The 17888-nt window shown below is 42.4% G+C and overlaps 2 protein-coding genes across 2 annotated transcripts; both read right to left on the reverse strand.

Moving 5' to 3' along the window:
- Positions 1–1549: 1549 nt before the first annotated feature.
- On the reverse strand, positions 1550–7324 carry MYCBP (MYC binding protein). The gene is made up of 5 exons (XM_021554845.3): positions 7248–7324; positions 6976–7048; positions 4678–4726; positions 3843–3972; positions 1550–1645 (listed from the first exon to the last, which is right to left on the reverse strand). Exons 1-5 carry the CDS (start codon positions 7260–7262, stop codon positions 1601–1603), a joined length of 312 nt encoding a protein of 103 aa, XP_021410520.1. The 5' UTR covers positions 7263–7324; the 3' UTR covers positions 1550–1600.
- Positions 7325–10847: 3523 nt separating this feature from the next.
- On the reverse strand, positions 10848–12380 carry GJA9 (gap junction protein alpha 9). The gene has a single exon (XM_021554761.3). It carries the CDS (start codon positions 12378–12380, stop codon positions 10848–10850), a length of 1533 nt encoding a protein of 510 aa, XP_021410436.1.
- Between the last annotated feature and the right edge of the window lie 5508 nt (positions 12381–17888).

Genomic DNA, 17888 nt, shown 5'->3' on the forward strand with positions numbered 1-17888 from the left:
TTAACAAATCTTTGCTATTTCATCACAATCTTAATTTAAGGTTCGTGACATCCAAGTGCTTTCAGAGGGAAGCAAATACAGTTGTGAAAACTGTAAGTTTGTGTTACTTCCCTGGCACCGACACCGACAGTCAGGAGCCCATGCCCTGTGATGTCTCCACTAACACCTTTACCTGCCTGGCTGCTGCTTTAGCAAGACATGCAGTCACATTACTGAGAAACATGTTCAGCTGTACAATTCCTTTCCTACAGCATTACCCTCTCCCCTATTTCGACATGGTGCAACTTAACGCTTAATGTTCTAACTTGCATCCAAGGCAACTTTCTTCTCTCTGTTCCATAGGTTGGGGAAATTTTTTCTTGCCTTCCTTGTTTGGTTTTGGTTTGTTGGCTCAGGGCATCTATTTTTAATTAATGCTTTACGGACTTAAAACACGATTTCCCCCTCATTTTACTTCTGGTCTGTTTAGGTCAACAGATGCAATACTAAGGTAAGCAATTATTACATTCACTAGCCCTTGATTACAATGACTAACAAAAGATCTGATCCATCCTACCACATTTTCAAGATAGTTTAACTTCCTTATTTTTAGGATGGGTTTTGCAGAGTAATAGCCAATAAATCTAATACATAAGGCAATTACTGCATTTCATTTCCCCCTTCCTTTACTTTTCCTGTCATCAACTGCCATTAAAGTACCTAGTTTTAGGGTAGGAAACAAATGCAGCTCTTTAAAATATTATTATACTTCTAATTTTTTTTCTAATAAAGGTCTAGTTTGCATTTCAGAAGAGTCATAAAACCAATTCAGGGAAAGGAGAGGGGGAACATAGGCAAAATTAATAATAAAAAGTCACACTCACATCTCACCCCTCTTGGATTTTATTCTCCCTGTTAGATGAATCAGAAAGCAGAACTCCCCACACTGTAGTGTTACATGTGCCACCCTAATTACACAGGACTTCCATCAGAAATAAGAATTTTGTATTATGTTCACAACTGCACACACAGTATCTGGATCAGCTCTCCAAAGCTCAGTTTCTGGGAGGAGAGACATGAATTGCATGGGAAGAGGTACATCTCATGGAAATTAAAGTGCAAGTTCAGTCGGTGCTGCATTTCAACACTGCTATATGCATCACTTAAAACTGTACTTGCTCATTTTATGCCCTTCTGAGTAGTGTTACCCAGCAGCTTCAGTGGAAGTCTCACCTCAGTGCTGAGTACATAGGAAGTAATTTGAAGGTCCTGCTTTAGTTTACAGTTGGTCCATCAGTGTGATGTCACTCCTTTCAGTTAAAAGAAAACAAAGAGACAGATCCATAGTTCAACAGGACCATTGACCATGCTGTGAAAATTACATGGAGTTGGCAAGCACAGTTATCTAAAAGTTAACCATAACTGTCATCTTTTCTTAAACACAGAAAGCAAGAACATTGGCCACTATGCTTAACTCAGCTGTTGCCATGGCATCTGCATGCTCATAGCAATGCATTCTTTAAGACTTAGTAAAAAAGTAGACAATGCAGAGTTCACACACAAGACAGCATTTCTCAGGAAGCCCTTTATTAAGTCAAGGCAATAAAAGAAAAAACTACTGTTATTCGCCATGCTTCTCATCTTGAGGTGGTTCATACTGAGCCAGCTGTGGATTTAAAGAAAGGAATTTAGTTAGTAGCAATATTTCATGTAACACACTATATTAAGAAGTGAATGAAAATGTATGGTCTGGACTTGTTCCATTTACTTTGTGCATTTTAACTCACTCATCCTTATGCAAGCCCATTTTCAAGTCAGGCAATAAAATAATTATTCTCCCAAAACATCCATTTCTCACACTGTATAACCATGCAGCCATAACAAGGTGATTTTTAAATGCACTTCAAAGCACACATGTCTTGCCCTTAACTTTTCCGTTTTTAATTCTAGCAGTCCTTTTAGTATTTTCATCTTAAATAGCAGTTGACAGTGACTAGGATACTATAAACTTTCATTGAAACATGATTAAATGAAACAGTCATTCTCATTGCAATAGTATCCAACCTAACATTCCTTGTAATCATTCTTGCTCCCATTATGCTTTCTGGAGAGTATAACCTGGGCAACTACATACTTTAATATGACCTTTACTTGTAAAGTTATTACCAAAGAAAGATACAAAGTTGTTCACTTGACCTCAGTGGCATTGAAGGCAAGTTCAAGCTTCCAAAACAGTTCAAGAGTTATGGCCATCTCTCTGAAATATCCTAATTCAGTTTACTCAATTAAGATTCCTCCCCTCTGCAAACTGCAGAGCAGGTTAAAAAAAAACAAAGTACATATAAATAAAATTAAAAAGAAGAAATAAAAATTAAAAATAAACGTAAAAAATATAAGTGTTCCTTCCTACCAGCAACAGTAAATTGCAACATTCTGCTGCTAACAAGAACCACTAAAATTGTATTTTTATATTGTTGTAGATACAACAGATGACTAGTACACAACCCAAAATCAGTTTTCTTTTCTACCAAGGATCTAACTGTGACTCCCAACATACATGAATATCTGATATTTGTGTGATGAGTGCAACAGTAGTTACCAACAAATGCACAGATAAAGGCATGTATTTTATGTTAGAGTACTGCTACAAGAGAATGGTAGTGTTCTCCCTGCATGCTGTGTGAACTCCTACAGTAAGTCAGAATGATGGGCATGACATTGTAGAGGAAAGAACAAGAAAAAACAAAACACCCTAATACTGGAAAATATGCAAAGAAGGAGTTGTTATTTGAAGACTGAAGCACCAATGAACCCATGATTCCAAAAGGCTTACTTTCCTGCAACAGGTTTTGACTTCTTTAAACAAAGACTCAGATTATTCTGCTCTTATCTGTCTACTTACTATCAGCTGCATTTTTAAGTCTGCTAAAACAACTGGCTGGTCTACTGCTACTCTGCCTAAAATTGTGGTTTTTGCCATATTTCCTGGTAAGAAATAGCAAATGTAGCTGAGGAGTCATCATGGGTAACAGGGAAGAAGGAGAATTACTAGCACAGCAAGATGGGACTCGGGATTCTTGGGCATTACCCCTTTGTTTTTCTTATCCATTCTCACAGAACTAAAGCGAGGTGGTTGTCTCCCAGTAAAAAACTCAGGGGCATTCACATATAACAGCCACCATCCTCTTTCAACAAATGCATGGAAACCTAGCAGTTTCCTGTAGTGGCATGGCAGTTACTAGTATATTTAATATCTCACGCTGTTCACACCTCAGAGCTCTCTCGGCCTGCAGGCCCATTAAAGAACGGTCCTGCCCTAGCTAGCACTTCAGATTCATTGTTGTTTCAGATAAATACCAAGGTCACTTTAAGTAAAAAGCACAGATTATTGCTCCACACGAATCTAAGTGCCTGTGCAAGATCCTGCCATGTGTAGTCTGTGCCATGTGACAGAAAGTAAACATAATATTCCTCCTTCAATCTGCCTTTTGAAAGGCTTTATAATGGATACAATAACTTACTTGTTTTTCCAAACTGTCTTGAAAGCATGATCTACATAATATCAGACAACTTCAACACATCCACACAAGACTCAATACAACATATTGGACATGATAATACACATTCCCTAAATAAATAAAATCCCTAGTTTACCAATATTTTATGTTACATTCCATAAAATATATATGTTCCATAAAATATAATAATCTTTACTACAATGATTTCTCAGACATGAGGCTAAACAATGCAACATCATTTATCAGTTACTCTAATGAAAGGAGGTTAGCTCTATTCCAAGTAATGAAAATATTTTTCTTGTTGTATAATATGGAACTATGGAGGAACACCAAGTAGACTTTTACCTTGGTTTTCAGTTTTTTATTTTCTTCCAGCACAGCTTCATATTTTTCTTTCATCTCTGCCACTTCCAAGCGAAGTGCCTCTATTTCCGGATTCTCAGGAGCTGAAGCTCCCAGATGATGCTTCAGAAAACTGATATTTAGATGTTAAGTATTTCCTCAGTTGTATAACTACATTTTAGTTTTAACACCTGTGTTGATGTTAACACTGCAGTACACATGGTCAAAATTGCAGTAAGCCATTGTGATCACTACAGGAAAAAAGTTACCAAAATAAGAGAGCTTTTCAAATTCATAGCTATATTCCTTAAAAACAAACACACAAACACAAGATATCAGTACAAATCCTTATGTGTTACTACCTCCTTTTTTTTTCTCTTCGTAACGGCAGATGTTTTAAAGAATTAAAAAAAGTAAAGAAAAAAAGCAGCAATACCCAAAAATGGAGGCTGCTTAAAAACAGCAACAAATATGCTAGTTCCCCCCCTTCTTCATGTATTTAAAAACAAATAAAAAACAACAAAAAAAGGAAGTGTGAAGAAGCAAACTTCAGAACCCATTGCCACTGCAGGTACTCAGATCTAAAGCTGCAGGTCTACAACACTGAAATGGCCAATAACTTAGCTTCATAATTGCTGGCATACTGAAATCCCAGCCCTCTGGCATCCTGTCAGACTCTCTTAGCTTGTGAAAATGCAATCATTAGGTAAAATGCATTGAAAAAAGTCACGTTCTCAATGCAAGGCATCGAAATGAATCCATCCAGTCCACCCATGAGTCAGAAGCAATATTGTGCATAAAGTCTCAATAAATAAGTCACAGCAAAGGAAAAGGATACTCCAGTGCACTATCTGGTTTCTCTGGCTCTTCATATAAGGCTACCAACACTGCAAATAGAAAATATTCAACAATTGCAAGAAATTCATGCAACTCTAAGTTTTTTAAACACATATCAGCAGTCAGAAAGCATACATGTTGTATTTGTCCATTTAACAAGATTTTCACTTGCACACTTTGACATAGGCAACAGGTCTGCTGTATCAGAGGGGACAGAGCATTCCACCTAGTAACAGCTAAAGAGAATTTTCTTGATCCCTAACCCCACATTGTGTTCTGGCTGTTCTAGCACAGAACATAAAACATCCTGAAAAAAAATTTACATATGCCACATGCACCCTAGTACTAGCTTTTACCAGTAAGACTGAAATTCTAACTATATTGTTCATAAAACTTGTACTTAAGCTACATCTTTAAACCACAAGACATCAGCAGATTTGTAACTTCCAGCAGAAGAGCAAACCTCCATTGATAATCTACAGTTACAAAACTAAACAGCTACTACACGGCTAGGTGACACTGATAATTTTTACGGGTAGGGACTCTAATGGCCAAAACCGCCAGAGAAAAGCAGCAATACCCCGACAATTTAAATAAAAATAGCCATTTACATAGCAACATAACGGGAGACTGTCACATGAACACCCAGGAAGTTCCCAATCACAACCACTCCCTGCTTCCCCACAGGGGCCATGTGCCAGTTTCAGAAGTCTTGAGCTACACAGCCAAACTGGTTTTAAGCTAAGTACTTCCTAAGTTAAAAGCAAAATTAGTCTGCCTCACTGCTTGGAAGATTTGTTTTGCCATCCCATAGGATGGCACTGCGATTGAAAAATCAAATGGTACTCACACACCAGGCCAAGAGTCTTAGTGCAGCAGCTATTTACTTGACATCCTAGATCTGCTGCTCCCTCTTTAAACAGCATATTTTCAATATTAGCAGAATATTAATTTTTTCATTATTAACACATTTTTTGCCACATACTACTAGAAGGTTCTCAAAAAGATTTTAGGAGGATTTCAAAAATACTAAGTCACACATGTCAAGTTGAGCATCATCATTTTCTCCAGTTTGATATGGAGAGTCATTAATCCAGAACTTAGTGTCATTCATTCTAGAAAAAAAAGCACTAAGTGCTGTTATAAATGAGAATTTATTCAGCCAGATTAAAAAATAAAAATAATTTTTATTAGCGGTCAAATTCTATCTAGCCAGCCACAAGGAAAGAACAGAGCCGAGCCTGGGGTTGGCCCTGGGTGTGCCACAAGGAGTCAGCCTCAGCAGAGGTTCTCCCCTATGCCCACACACCTCCATCCTGGCACAAGCGGTTTTTTATAGGGAAAATTCTGCCTGAGGCCAAGATTTTCTTCTATTCAGAGTCCATAGGTTAATAAGATTTTCTTTTTTTGGTAATGAGGAGAAATAATTCAATGTCCGAAGTAGGTGAATCCCTGATGAGATTTTACGGGAAGGCTGCATTCACATGGATCTGTCTGAGGATTTCTATGATATCCACCTCGGGCCATTCATGCGATGATCAGCACCGATGATCAACACCTGGAGCCCAGCCATGGCCCATCTCCTGGCCGAGCCACTTGTAAATCAGTTTCCAATATACACCCAGTCTCACCTGCAAAGGGGGGGAACTAATACAACGGGCATAATCTAACAAGTATCTAATATTACATATTTCATACAAGGAATGGCGCGAATTATATTTACTACACATAACAGTGCCATCCAAGAAAAGGTATGAAACAAAGTTCTTTTAAAATAACATTTGCTGTTATTTCATCTCAAGCACTGACTTCCTCTGTAGAAAAACCTCACAAAAAGCGCCCATTGAAAGAAAATAAACGACCCAAAGGCACGCATTGAAAGTAGCACTTCGGCCGAAGGAAGAGGTCTCCAGCACACACTGGGGGAAAGGAGCAGCCTTGCCGTTCTACACGCACCTCCAGCAGCGGCCGCCCGCGCGGGGAGCGTGCGGGGCAGGGCCGGTCCCAGCGCCCGCTGCCCTCTCCCGGCGTGCGCCGCCTCGCCGCGCACCTCGGACTCCATTTCCTGGCCACGCCGCACCAAGTTCTCCAGGCGAGTTCTTCTGCCGGCCGCCTCGCCGGACTGAGGAGAAAAAGCGATCGGCGAGGCGAGGCGCGAAGCCCATGGAGAGCGGCGGGGCAGCCCGAGGGACGGCCGAGACGCTGCCGGGCGGGAGCGGGACAGCCTGAGAGGAACGAGGAACGGCACCCGCCCGCAACGCCCCGGAGCGCGCCCGCCGGCCGCGAGCCGGACACTTACCCTTGGTGAGCATGTCCAGCACTCCCGACTTCTCCAAGTACTGGCGGAACTGCTCCCGCTTGGAGTCCGCGGCCTGAGGGAGGACGCCCACACGGTCAGATCGGCGGCGCGCCCCGCCTCGACTGCGGAGGCGGCCCTTTAGCACAGGCCGGTCCCGCTCTCCGCCGCAGAGGCGGCACGAAGGGCCGAGCCGGGGTCGGCCGGCGGCCCGCCGCTCCGCGCAGCCGGCACGGAGAGCGGCACCGCGCCCACGCCGGCGCGCTCCCCCCTACCTTGTGGTGCGCCATCTGAGCCGCACGGCGCCTGCCCCGGCCGCGCGCCTGCGCCCTGCGCTTTAACGGCGCGAGCGCTTCCCCGCGGTTGCCACGGCGACGGCGCCGCGGCAGCGGCAGCGCCGGGCCCGCGCGCCGCCCGCGCTCCCCTCAGCGGGGCCGCGCTCCCCTCAGCGCCGCCCGCGCTCCCCTCAGCGGCCGCGCCGGGCCCGCGCGCCGCCCGCGCTCCCCTCAGCGGCCGCGCTCTCCTCGGCGGGGCCGCACTCCCCTCGGGGCGGCCGCGCTCCCCTCGGCGCGGTCCGCTCCCCTCGGCAGGGCCGCGCTCCCCTCAGCGCGGTCCGCTCCCCTCGGCGGGGCCGCGCTCCCCTCAGCGCCGCCCGCGCTCCCCTCGGCACCGCCCGCGCTCCCCTCAGCGGGGCCGCGCTCCCCTCAGCGCGGTCCGCTCCCCTCAGCTCGGTCCGCTCCCCTCAGCGGGGCCGCGCTCCCCTCAGCGCGGTCCGCTCCCCTCAGCGGGGCCGCGCTCCCCTCAGCGGGGCCGCGCTCCCCTCAGCGCGTTCCGCTCCCCTCGGCGCCGCCCGCGCTCCCCTCAGCGCGGTCCGCTCCCCTCGGCGGGGCCGCGCTCTCCTCGGGGCGGCCGCGCTCCCCTCGGCGCCCCCCGCGCTCCCCTCAGCGCGGTCCGCTCCCCTCGGCGCCCCCCGCGCTCCCCTCAGCGCGGTCCGCTCCCCTCGGCGCCCCCCGCGCTCCCCTCAGCGCGGTCCGCTCCCCTCAGCGCGGTCCGCTCCCCTCAGCGCCGCCCGCGCTCCCCTCAGCGGGGCCGCGCTCTCCTCGGCGGGGCCGCGCTCTCCTCGGCGGGGCCGCGCTCTCCTCGGCGGGGCCGCGCTCCCCTCAGCGGGGCCGCGCTCCCCTCAGCGCGGTCCGCTCCCCTCAGCGCGGTCCGCTCCCCCCAGCGGGGCCGCGCTCCCCTCAGCGCGGTCCGCTCCCCCCAGCGCGGTCCGCTCCCCCCAGCGGGGCCGCGCTCCCCTCAGCGCGGTCCGCTCCCCTCGGCGCGGCCTCGCCCGCCTCGGGGCGGCCTCGCCGTCCGCTGCCGCCCGAGGGGAAGCCGAGCCCGGCGTCGTGCCCCCTTTCTTGCGCGGCCCTGCCTCCTCTCCCGCTCTGCCCTGCTCCCCTGGCCGGGGACGGTTCCGGGGCTCAGCTCAGCTCCCCGCGGAGAAGGCGAGCGGGGCCGCGCCGCGGGGTCCGGGCGGAGCTGTCCTGCGGGTCGCTGGAGTTCTTTCTGGTTTTCATAGTAAGCCTTCGGGTTTGTGAAATTCAAAGTGTCTGATTAATACATTTCAGTAGCTGCAGCTGACTGAAATCACAGGAGAAAGTTGCAGCCAGCAGCGGCTGCAGAGGGTCTGTGAGGCATTGAAGAGTGGTGAAATCTTCGCGACGAAAGTCTTTTGCCCTAGCCTGTTTAAAAAAAAAAAAAAAAAGAAAAGAAACTGTTACACCTGATTATTTTTCTGAAACGCTGACAGATAAAATCTATTTATTGTAGAAATTTTTAAAAATTAAAAGAAAAAGACCAACCAAATGATCTTGCACATATGACGTTAGGGAGTTTTCATGCTTTTTTTCCATGCTCTTCCACAATGTTTGCAGTTTTCAGTGGTTACTCTTCATTTGGGAAGGTGCTGTGATTAAACAAAATGTCTGACTCATATCCAGGCATAAAAAAGTTAATAAAATTCCTCTCACTGCAGCAGAAAAATTCATTTCTAACTTGTCTTGAACAACAAAAATACAGATGTCATGTCCCATACATGAACATCTAAATGCTAACTTTCTGTTATTTAGACAGCAGGAACAGAGTGCATTAAATATGAGGCTTTTTATTATGGAGAGATTAAATGCAAAACAAGCATTAGCAGTTATTGCCCACAGGATTTTACACATCAAGAAATGCAAGAATCAAAGCCACAGCAGCAGCATGAACTTGCCTAAGTCACACTATTACAGTTATGTATGTTCCAGTATAGTATACGACCTTAAATTTTACAGTGTAAACACAATTATGTATTTATGTATACACATAGAAGTGAAAAGGAAAGAAACCTACAGCAAATAGTTTTAATAGTTCTCATGTGTATTTCTTTAATGCTGCTACAAGCAAAATAGCAGTTTAGGTTTTCTGGCTTCTTTTTTGCTAGTATTGTACAGTTTTCAGGCAATCTGAAACATGGCTGGTTGGTAAGTATAATGACAGTGCACTTTAAGAATTTCATTGTGCTGTAACATCATTATGTTATATCTCACAGATTATTTTTTTCAACAGATGAACAGTATGTCATATCTGCTAGTAAGAAATACACACAAAAAATACTAATGCATTTCAGCTGTGACCACCTCACCAAGTATTTACAGTGTTTCAGTGCTGTGCACCTCAAATAAATGTATTCCATACATGGAAAGCTTGATTACAAATGTACCATAGTATTTTGTTCATCTTTGCCCCCTTTATAATTTCAAGATGTTTCATGGAACTTCCTTTACACCATATGGACCTGAACAGCAAGTGGATAAATGTCCTAATGTTTTGTTATCCCCATTAAAAGCATAAACACAAATGCTCCTCCTAAACAGGTAGGACCTTTGTTTGATTTAAAAGCTTATCAGTATTCAGGGGAGACACAAACAGAAAATGACTAGTTTTACTCTTTGATAAACCTTTTATATGTCTTTTGACATTGTAACTCAAATCAGGAAGGTACTACCATATTTGCTTTTTTTGGTTCTCTGTTTTTGGAGTTTTTTTTCTGTTTTCCATAGTAAACCTTCTGGTTTGTGAAAATCAAAATGTCTGATTAGTAAATTTCAGTAAATTGTTTTCTGATTTTGCTATCTTATTAGTGTTATGAAAAATGTCAAAAGTAAAGCTCACAACATGTCTGGAATTCCTGATGTTTAAAAAAAATAGCGGTGTATTGAATTCTGACAGTATACTATTAGAAATTCACTTTGATTTTTCTGCTGAGGTAGTCAGTGGTGATACACTGAAAAAAAGTACCATGGAGCCAACAAATTAGTGATCTGTTTTGCAAATGCTTTTTTTCTTTGTATTTACAACAGCTTGAACTGTGGAATAAGTTTGACATTCTGCTTTTGGTCAGCTACCAAGTGTCTGTTTGAATTCTCACACTGATTAGGCAGAGACATGTTTACCAATAAATTCTTTTGAGAGTATCTTTAACCTAATTTGATTTACTGGTCTTTGTAAAAATATTGTTAGACTGTAAATTTTGTCTCCTACTTTTATTCGGTTTTAATAGTACCAGCTGTGATTTTATGCCTTTTTCCTAATATGTGGGCTGAGAGGATGTATGTTTTCCTTTTTAGCTGGAATGTAGAAGTTTATACACTGAGATCTATGCCACATTTTCATTACAAAAGAAGTAAAGAAACTGTTTAAAATTACTTAGCTACTATTCAAAGGGTTACACAGCTATGTAAACAGCTGGCTAAAGTTGAATTATTTAGCTGCACTTACACGTAGGTCTGGGTTATGTCTCTGTTCAGGAATTATCCCAGCACTGGGTAGTGCAGCTAATGGGTTAACTCACACTATATTTGAAGATCAGTGGGGGCACGCCTACTGCTGGCATTACTTGACAGTGACTGTTGCCTAGACAGAGACAAAAGCTTAGGACTATTCCAATTTCTGCTTTGTGTAGATTCTGAGCTCACCACCCCCATGGAATCAGAAGTGTCTGGTCGGCTGGAATTTTTTCCATCAGCATTGTAAGGAATTTGGGCTTTGTTTACACTGAAACTGCTCTGTCTTCTGTCCCTGTTCTTTGGAAGAGAATTTGTTAGTGCTCCTGTGTCCTCAACCATTGTCTGTCGTCTAAAACCGGCATTAGGAAAAGTTGTACCAGGTTGCAATGAAGTTTGACCTGGCAACTCAGCAAAGCTTCTCAAGTACATGTTTGAGGCAGTATCTGCATTCTGAGTATCAACAAGAAAATGTTTCTTTTCAGCCTCTTCTTGTGCATCATGTGTCTCAGTCCAAAGCTCACCAAGAAAGCCTTCGTTATTATTTGTGCTAGCATTTTGAGTCTGATTGTCTAAAGCATTTGTAGCTGGCCTCTTCTTTGGAGATTTATTTTCCTGATTGCAATGGGTGTAATTGCTGCTGCTTTCTGCACGGTTATTTTGCACAGACTGAAACATAGAAGGAGAATTTAAAACTGGGTAGAGCATAGTGTCAGTTTGCTTTTCCATCAAAAAGGTATAACTGCTAAGAGCACAAGGAAGTGTTTTCTGAGGGGTGGTGGATATTCCCAAGGAAGAGTGTGGTATCGCAGAATATTTCTTAGATTTGTTTATGTAGAAATGGTCAGAGTCATCTTTGTTTTTATTCTGCTCACAGAGTCCCATTTTAATTTTCCGGAATCCTAAGTGGATAATTTCTAGAATATTTAAAAGCAATGATACAGTTGCTATTGATTGCATAAATAATATAAACACTGTCTTTTCTGTTGGTCTAGATACAAAGCAGTCAACTGTGTTTGGACATGGGTCTCTCTGACATTTATAAAGAGGATCTAAGTGAAAACCATAAAGAAGATACTGCCCAATCATAAAGCCAACTTCCACTGCAGATCTTGTGAAAATATGTATGACATAAGTGCAGAGCAAAGAGCCTCTTAGGGGTGCTTTGTTTAGCTTTCTTTGATCCAATTGCCGGAGCTCTCTCTCCAGTCTTTTACGATTTTCAGTCATTTCTAATTCAGTGCTTTCAAGTTCCACCCTTACCTGAGCTTTCTTTTTTTGCCTCTCTTTTTCCAATGCTCTTAGTCTGTATAAGGCATGACCCATATACACCAAAGAAGGGGAAGACACAAATATGACCTGCAAAACCCAGTATCTTATGAGAGAGATGGGAAAGGCCTCATCATAGCACACATTTCTGCAACCAGGCTGCTCAGTATTGCATATAAATTCTGATTGTTCATCATTCCAAACATCCTCGGTTGCCACTCCAAGGACAAGCATTCGAAATATGAAGAGGATCGTTAGCCAAATCTTTCCAATAATAGTGGAATGAATGTGGACCTCCTCTAAAATGCCTCCAAGGAAATTCCAGTCTCCCATGGTTATTCTGCCATATTAACACTAAAATGTATGAGAGAAAAAAGTATCAAACATTGTAAAAGTCGCATTCCTTCCTTAACATATTATGAAAAACACAACACTGGGAAAACTATCATATCTCATATTGTGACCATGGGAACATGACCAACTGCTCATTGATAATTAGGTATTATTTTCTTTCACCTATGAGATGGAGAACTGCATCATCTGCCTGTGCCTGCTTTATTATTAACATCCTGATAAACACATCACTACAAGATATTAAACACCCTCAGTCTGCATCAGTTCGGGGGAAACTACAGTGCCTGACTTGTAGCAGGATTTAAAGAGCATTATGTGATCTATTTGAACCACATCCAATGACAATGTGAGTGCAGTACATTTATATTTAGGACATTTATCAACATACAGGAATATTTCCTTGTCCTCTTTTTTGGATGTTCCAAGCCCCATGTCACAGCTGTAATTATGGCAGTCCAATTAGTATTTAACAGAAAATTGGTTATATAAAGGACCTCAAGAGGGAATAAATCATCTAATGAAAATGTCAATATTAATTAAAAAGACATGTTTAAGTATATAATTTTGTGCAGACATTTGTTTTTTGTTTATAGATGTCAACAATAAATAAATAGAATTGCTGTAATTGGTTTGCTTCCTCTGATTAATGATGTCTGCATTTGAAATAGTGAATAGAGTGCCAAGTGTCAAGCATTACTACTTCGGCCACAACTCTTTGAAACATAAATAATTTGCACAAAAATTCATTATCAGCATTTTCCCAAATGACTGTCATCTGAATACAGATAAACTGGTAACATATGTGTGTAATTGTACATCTCACCTTTCTTTCGTATATTTGTTTCTCCATTAACAGGATACTACATTGTGGTCAAAATTTTAAATTCCTTTTCAATATTTATGTTATTGTATACATATACAATTGTAACACAATTTTTCTTATGTGTGGGGACAAGCAAAACACTTGTAGATTTACCTTTTCATTGTATGAACAGCACAATTCAATAGAATAGTATCTTACTTTGGTATTTTTTAGGATAAAGGTACTTTAGCATAGCATTTTCTCTTCAAATTGAATTAATCTTCACCCTATAAAACAGGAGTGCTAACAAATCAACAGAAGCTGGAATCTTATGGTTGCAATATTGATGTCCATAGAGGAATCCTTATGTTCAGCCTTCTAAACATGAAAATACTTTTGCAAATCAGTATACAAAGGCAAGTTAGATATTTTTAAAAGATAAACTAATTTTAAATGAATGGTAAATTAAAAATAAAACATACCTTTATTTACAAAAATATGAAAAACTAAACATCTGCGACGTCCAATAAAATATTACAACCCCTGCCATCTTCCATCTATGTGAGTAAATTGACACATTATAAGCAGTTTATTTTGCCACAGTAGCAAATAGAGTGTGAGCTCTGCACATGGAATTTATATTTGCTGGGGCTGAAGGGAGGAGAAAATCGATCTATTGTTCAATCTAGTACTGCTTCAAGCATAATTTAACTATGAAGAGTAAAAGATTTTTAAAAAGCTAGAAATAAAAAATCTGCAGCTTTAAGTTCTTTGAGATTATATTCTCTTTTGCCTCAATAGCACCTTTTAAGTTTTAGGAACAGTCTCAGCCTCAGAAATACAGAATAAAACAGAACTTTCAGTCTACGTTTTAGTTTATGTATCTCACTAGCAGCAGACATTCAGCTTGCCTGTGCTAAAGAAGGTAAATCTTCCCAAACAGTGTAATTGTAAATTCCTGCAGACAGTCTGTTCTCCTGCAACAATTTACCACCCCACTCCTGGTGTAAAAAATCAGTGGATGTACTTTTGGCCACTCCAACCTCACTCCCTCCTCACAGACAGCATCTCTTACATTCGGTGATTCTGCACTTCTCATTTACTCTCCTGAGACCATATTACTTGTCATAGTGATGTCTTTAAAAGATTCCTGAACTTGGCAATGGTTTTACTCTATTTTCCCCATCCATAGAATTCAGTATTTCTTTTTGGGAGCAAATCGTTATAATTCCTATCTTAAATGTCAGACATACTAAAGATGTCATTCTTCTTGATAGTGATACTTACGTATAGCATATATAAATGACTTGGTGCACAAGTTCAATTTTTAATCCAGACCTTAAGCTACCCATCTGCATTAGCTCAGCAGGAAAAATAGGGAGAACAGGATGAAATATTTTCTGTTATAAAAGAGAACACAAACTGTCTGATCTCAAAGAATATTTTGGGTATAGATGGTACGCTGGGGAAACCCTTTCAAACACTCTAAACATTAAGAAATGTTGGTCATGGGGAGGGGAAAATACCTTGTTTTACAAAAAGGAAAAAAGAAATAAATATGTCTATTTTGTGTACAAAAATTTTTTTTCTGGAGCCAGCATTAGCAGTGCAGTGGCCAAGGGCACAACTTCGTTAGGCATGCCTGGTATTAATGTGCAAGTCCACTGCTAGGACCGTATGAGTTAAGAAGCATATCTAGCACTATAATGTTCTTTTAGGTGATCCTCATCAGCACTCTGCAAAAGTGTAGTTCTGTTTCAAATGTCCTATAAAGGATGAATAAAATTCCTCTGCTGAGAACTCTAAAATGCTAATCATTATCTTTTAATTTTGGTACTGAAGATCAGTCAATAGGTCATGTCCAATTTCACACTTGACTGCTTGCCTCGATCATTTTGGCAAACTAGCAGTCTCCAGCCAGCCATGTCTATGAAGTACTTAAAGCAGGATTATAAACATGTGTCTTCTATTGAGTACTTAAAGTAGGTCTCTAAATATTTTTCTGTTATTAATAAAACCCTCTGAGTCTGCTGAAGAGGTCCACAGATAAACACACAACCCCTGCCAGCTCATGCAGAGATGCTGAAGCTTTGTTTGAAAACCTGAATTGTTTGGTGAGACTGAGCTGCCATGGGTGGAGATGTACTTGCTCTGTAAAACCTAAATATTTAAAAAAAAATAAATAATGATCCACAGTGTTCCAGGATGCATTATCTCTTTTAAAATAGTACTACAATTAAATGACAACTTGACAACCCACAAAGGAAAATAAATTCAAGTGCCAACAATAATTTTATAGTGTTGATGCTGCTTTTTATCTTAGTTCAGACAGCTTGGAACTGTGACTATTTACATAAACTGTTTATTACAATATTCAGAATTTAGGAATTTAGTGTTGTATGGAAAGGCTATTTATTTTTCTTCCAGGTCTAGAAGCTGCCTCACTGGCTTTTTATTCACTGGAAAATGGTCTCTAAATTTTTGTGACTATATTGATTTTTCTTAGCTTAGGGACAAACGTCACAGTAATCCTCCAATCATGGAAATAGTCTCTGAAGATCGAGGCCTTTTCATTTCTATACAACAATAATGTGCACTTTATGTGTACAATTGATTTTTATTTTCTACTGTTATCTGTCTGACCCACAATGGACTAGATAAGTAGAGGCACAAACATCAGTGATGTGTCCTACATGTTTTCAGGCTAAATTGAACTCACTCCCATAGTTTTCTTTCAGTAGTGAAGAAGGACCACAAATGATAAACTGCAACAATGAGAAATTTGGACAAGTGCACTACTCAGTGTTGTCTTTAGGATCACCAAATTGAGCAGTACTGTGTTTGAAGGCAGGCCAGAGATTACCATAGGAAGACTGAAGCACATACTCTCCAAACTGGTGTATTTCCTGTGCTGCCTTACAGATTCACTTTTTATTGCTAAGATACACATGCAAATCAGTAGGTGCACATTTATATTTTCACTTTCACAAGCAAATTTCTGAAGATGCCCTGGCCTATATCAGAAAGTTTAAGGGGATTTTTTACAGTTTCTGTCTTTATCTTAGTTCACTGCTAATAGTTTTTAATTCATTCCTCTCTTAGTTCCTTAGCTTTAAAAATTTGTATTTTCTATATACTTTTATATAGCTTATATTTTCCTCTCTTAATCCATTGTCTGTAAAATTTTATTTATACATATACAATGGTCCTGTAGCTTTCTGTGCCTGCTTTTAGTTCTCTCCTGAGCTTGCTCCTCTTTGCATTTTCAAGTTTCCGTGTCTACTTTATTAATTTATATATTCTCTAATATTATATATATACTCTCTAATATTTTTCATCTTTCCTGCCTGTTCTGTATCCTGTTCTGCTGAGCTCAAGGCCAGTGTCTGTGGCTGGGGCCAGGGCAAGGGAGATGAGCTTCACCTGGGAGCTGCAGCATCTAGGTTGTCCTCATGAGGTGTGAAAGTGGCTGAGCCAAGGATTAAGACAGGCTACAGGAAGGGATGGGCTGGTGTCGCCCTGATTCTGAAGATTTTTCTAAAGCCTTCTGAGTTTACATTCTGTTAGAGAACTTTCTCACACAACTTTTTTGTAAACAACATATTGTTTTGCATTCCTTCATAGAGGTGGAGAAACTTGATGTACTGCTAGTTTGTCCAATGTCTTTGGAGAGGTAGCCCATTCACTCTCCAATCCACTGTCACCTTTGGAAAAGTATAAATGCTGGAGTCAGAAAATAAACTCTCTCTTTTTCACCTTGCAATAGCAGCAGCTCACATCTTGCTTTCACGTGACAGGCTGGGGCAGCAAATGTGCAGCCACTGAGGCTGGGGTATATAAAGCACAGCCTCTGGTCAGGGTGCTTTGCTGTTCCTTCAGCTCCTAGGCTGTTTCAGCTCTTTGGGCAGGTGTGTTCTGGCACTTAGAGAATGGAGCTGCCTGCCTGAGTCAGGCTTCAGGACCGGTGAAGGTTCAGCAGCCTGTGTAGTAGAAAGTACACTTGTGACACCCACCCCAGTCAGGATGCTGGAGGGAATCCCCCTGCTGTGTGACATCCCCCAAAATAAATCCACCAGCCTTGGGGTCTTCATGGTCTCAGTGGGTCTCTCCTGTTTTCCTGGAGTTGGGTATCCCATGTGTCAGAAATCCCACAGAAATCAGGCTGAGCCCCCCATCTTAAATGCCCTCCCCCACAAAAAGCGGGTCAGAAACCTCCCTCAAATAGGGCAGAGATCCTTCCAAAAGAGAAAGACACACCACACACCCACCAAGTGGGGGGTATGGAGGGGAGCAGTGTCACCCTGCAAATGCCAGGGGAGTACAGCCTGGTGTATCATCCCTCCCCCAGTAAAGACACCAGCCCTGGTGTCTCCACAACCTTCATGATCTTCATGGGTTTCGTAATCTTCTGAGGTTGGGGAGACACCTAGGAAGGGTCAGAGAGTCCCTCAAATGGAGCAAAGACCCACACAAAATGATGGGGGTGAGGGGGACCCTGGATTGTCGCCCCAAATCTGTGCTGATGATGCAACAAGGGAACAGCCCAGGACCTGTGACCCTTCCCGATACCCCCTCAGAGGACCCCGACCCCCGGGTGACCCCTCCACCTTCACCCATCCCCTGGGTCCCATGGGCGCCTCCGGAGCTCCGCCCCCTGCCTTATCACTCGTCCCAGCAGTGACAGC

Source organism: Lonchura striata, chromosome 26 (genome assembly GCF_046129695.1).
Source record: "Lonchura striata isolate bLonStr1 chromosome 26, bLonStr1.mat, whole genome shotgun sequence".
In the NCBI taxonomy this organism is placed as follows: Eukaryota; Metazoa; Chordata; class Aves; order Passeriformes; family Estrildidae; genus Lonchura; species Lonchura striata.

What these genes read in the sequence shown, in the direction of transcription:
- MYCBP (XM_021554845.3), bottom strand. An exon ending in GCTGGACATGCTCACCAAGG is followed by an intron (nt 4,727 to 6,975) that starts GTAAGTGTCCGG and finishes TTCTATTTGCAG; the next exon opens with TGTTGGTAGCCTTATATGAA. An exon ending in AAACCAGATAGTGCACTGGA is followed by an intron (nt 3,973 to 4,677) that starts GTATCCTTTTCC and finishes TCTAAATATCAG; the next exon opens with TTTTCTGAAGCATCATCTGG.
- GJA9 (XM_021554761.3), bottom strand. Translation starts at nt 12,380, where the DNA reads ATGGGAGACTGGAATTTCCTTGGAGGCATTTTAGAGGAGGTCCACATT.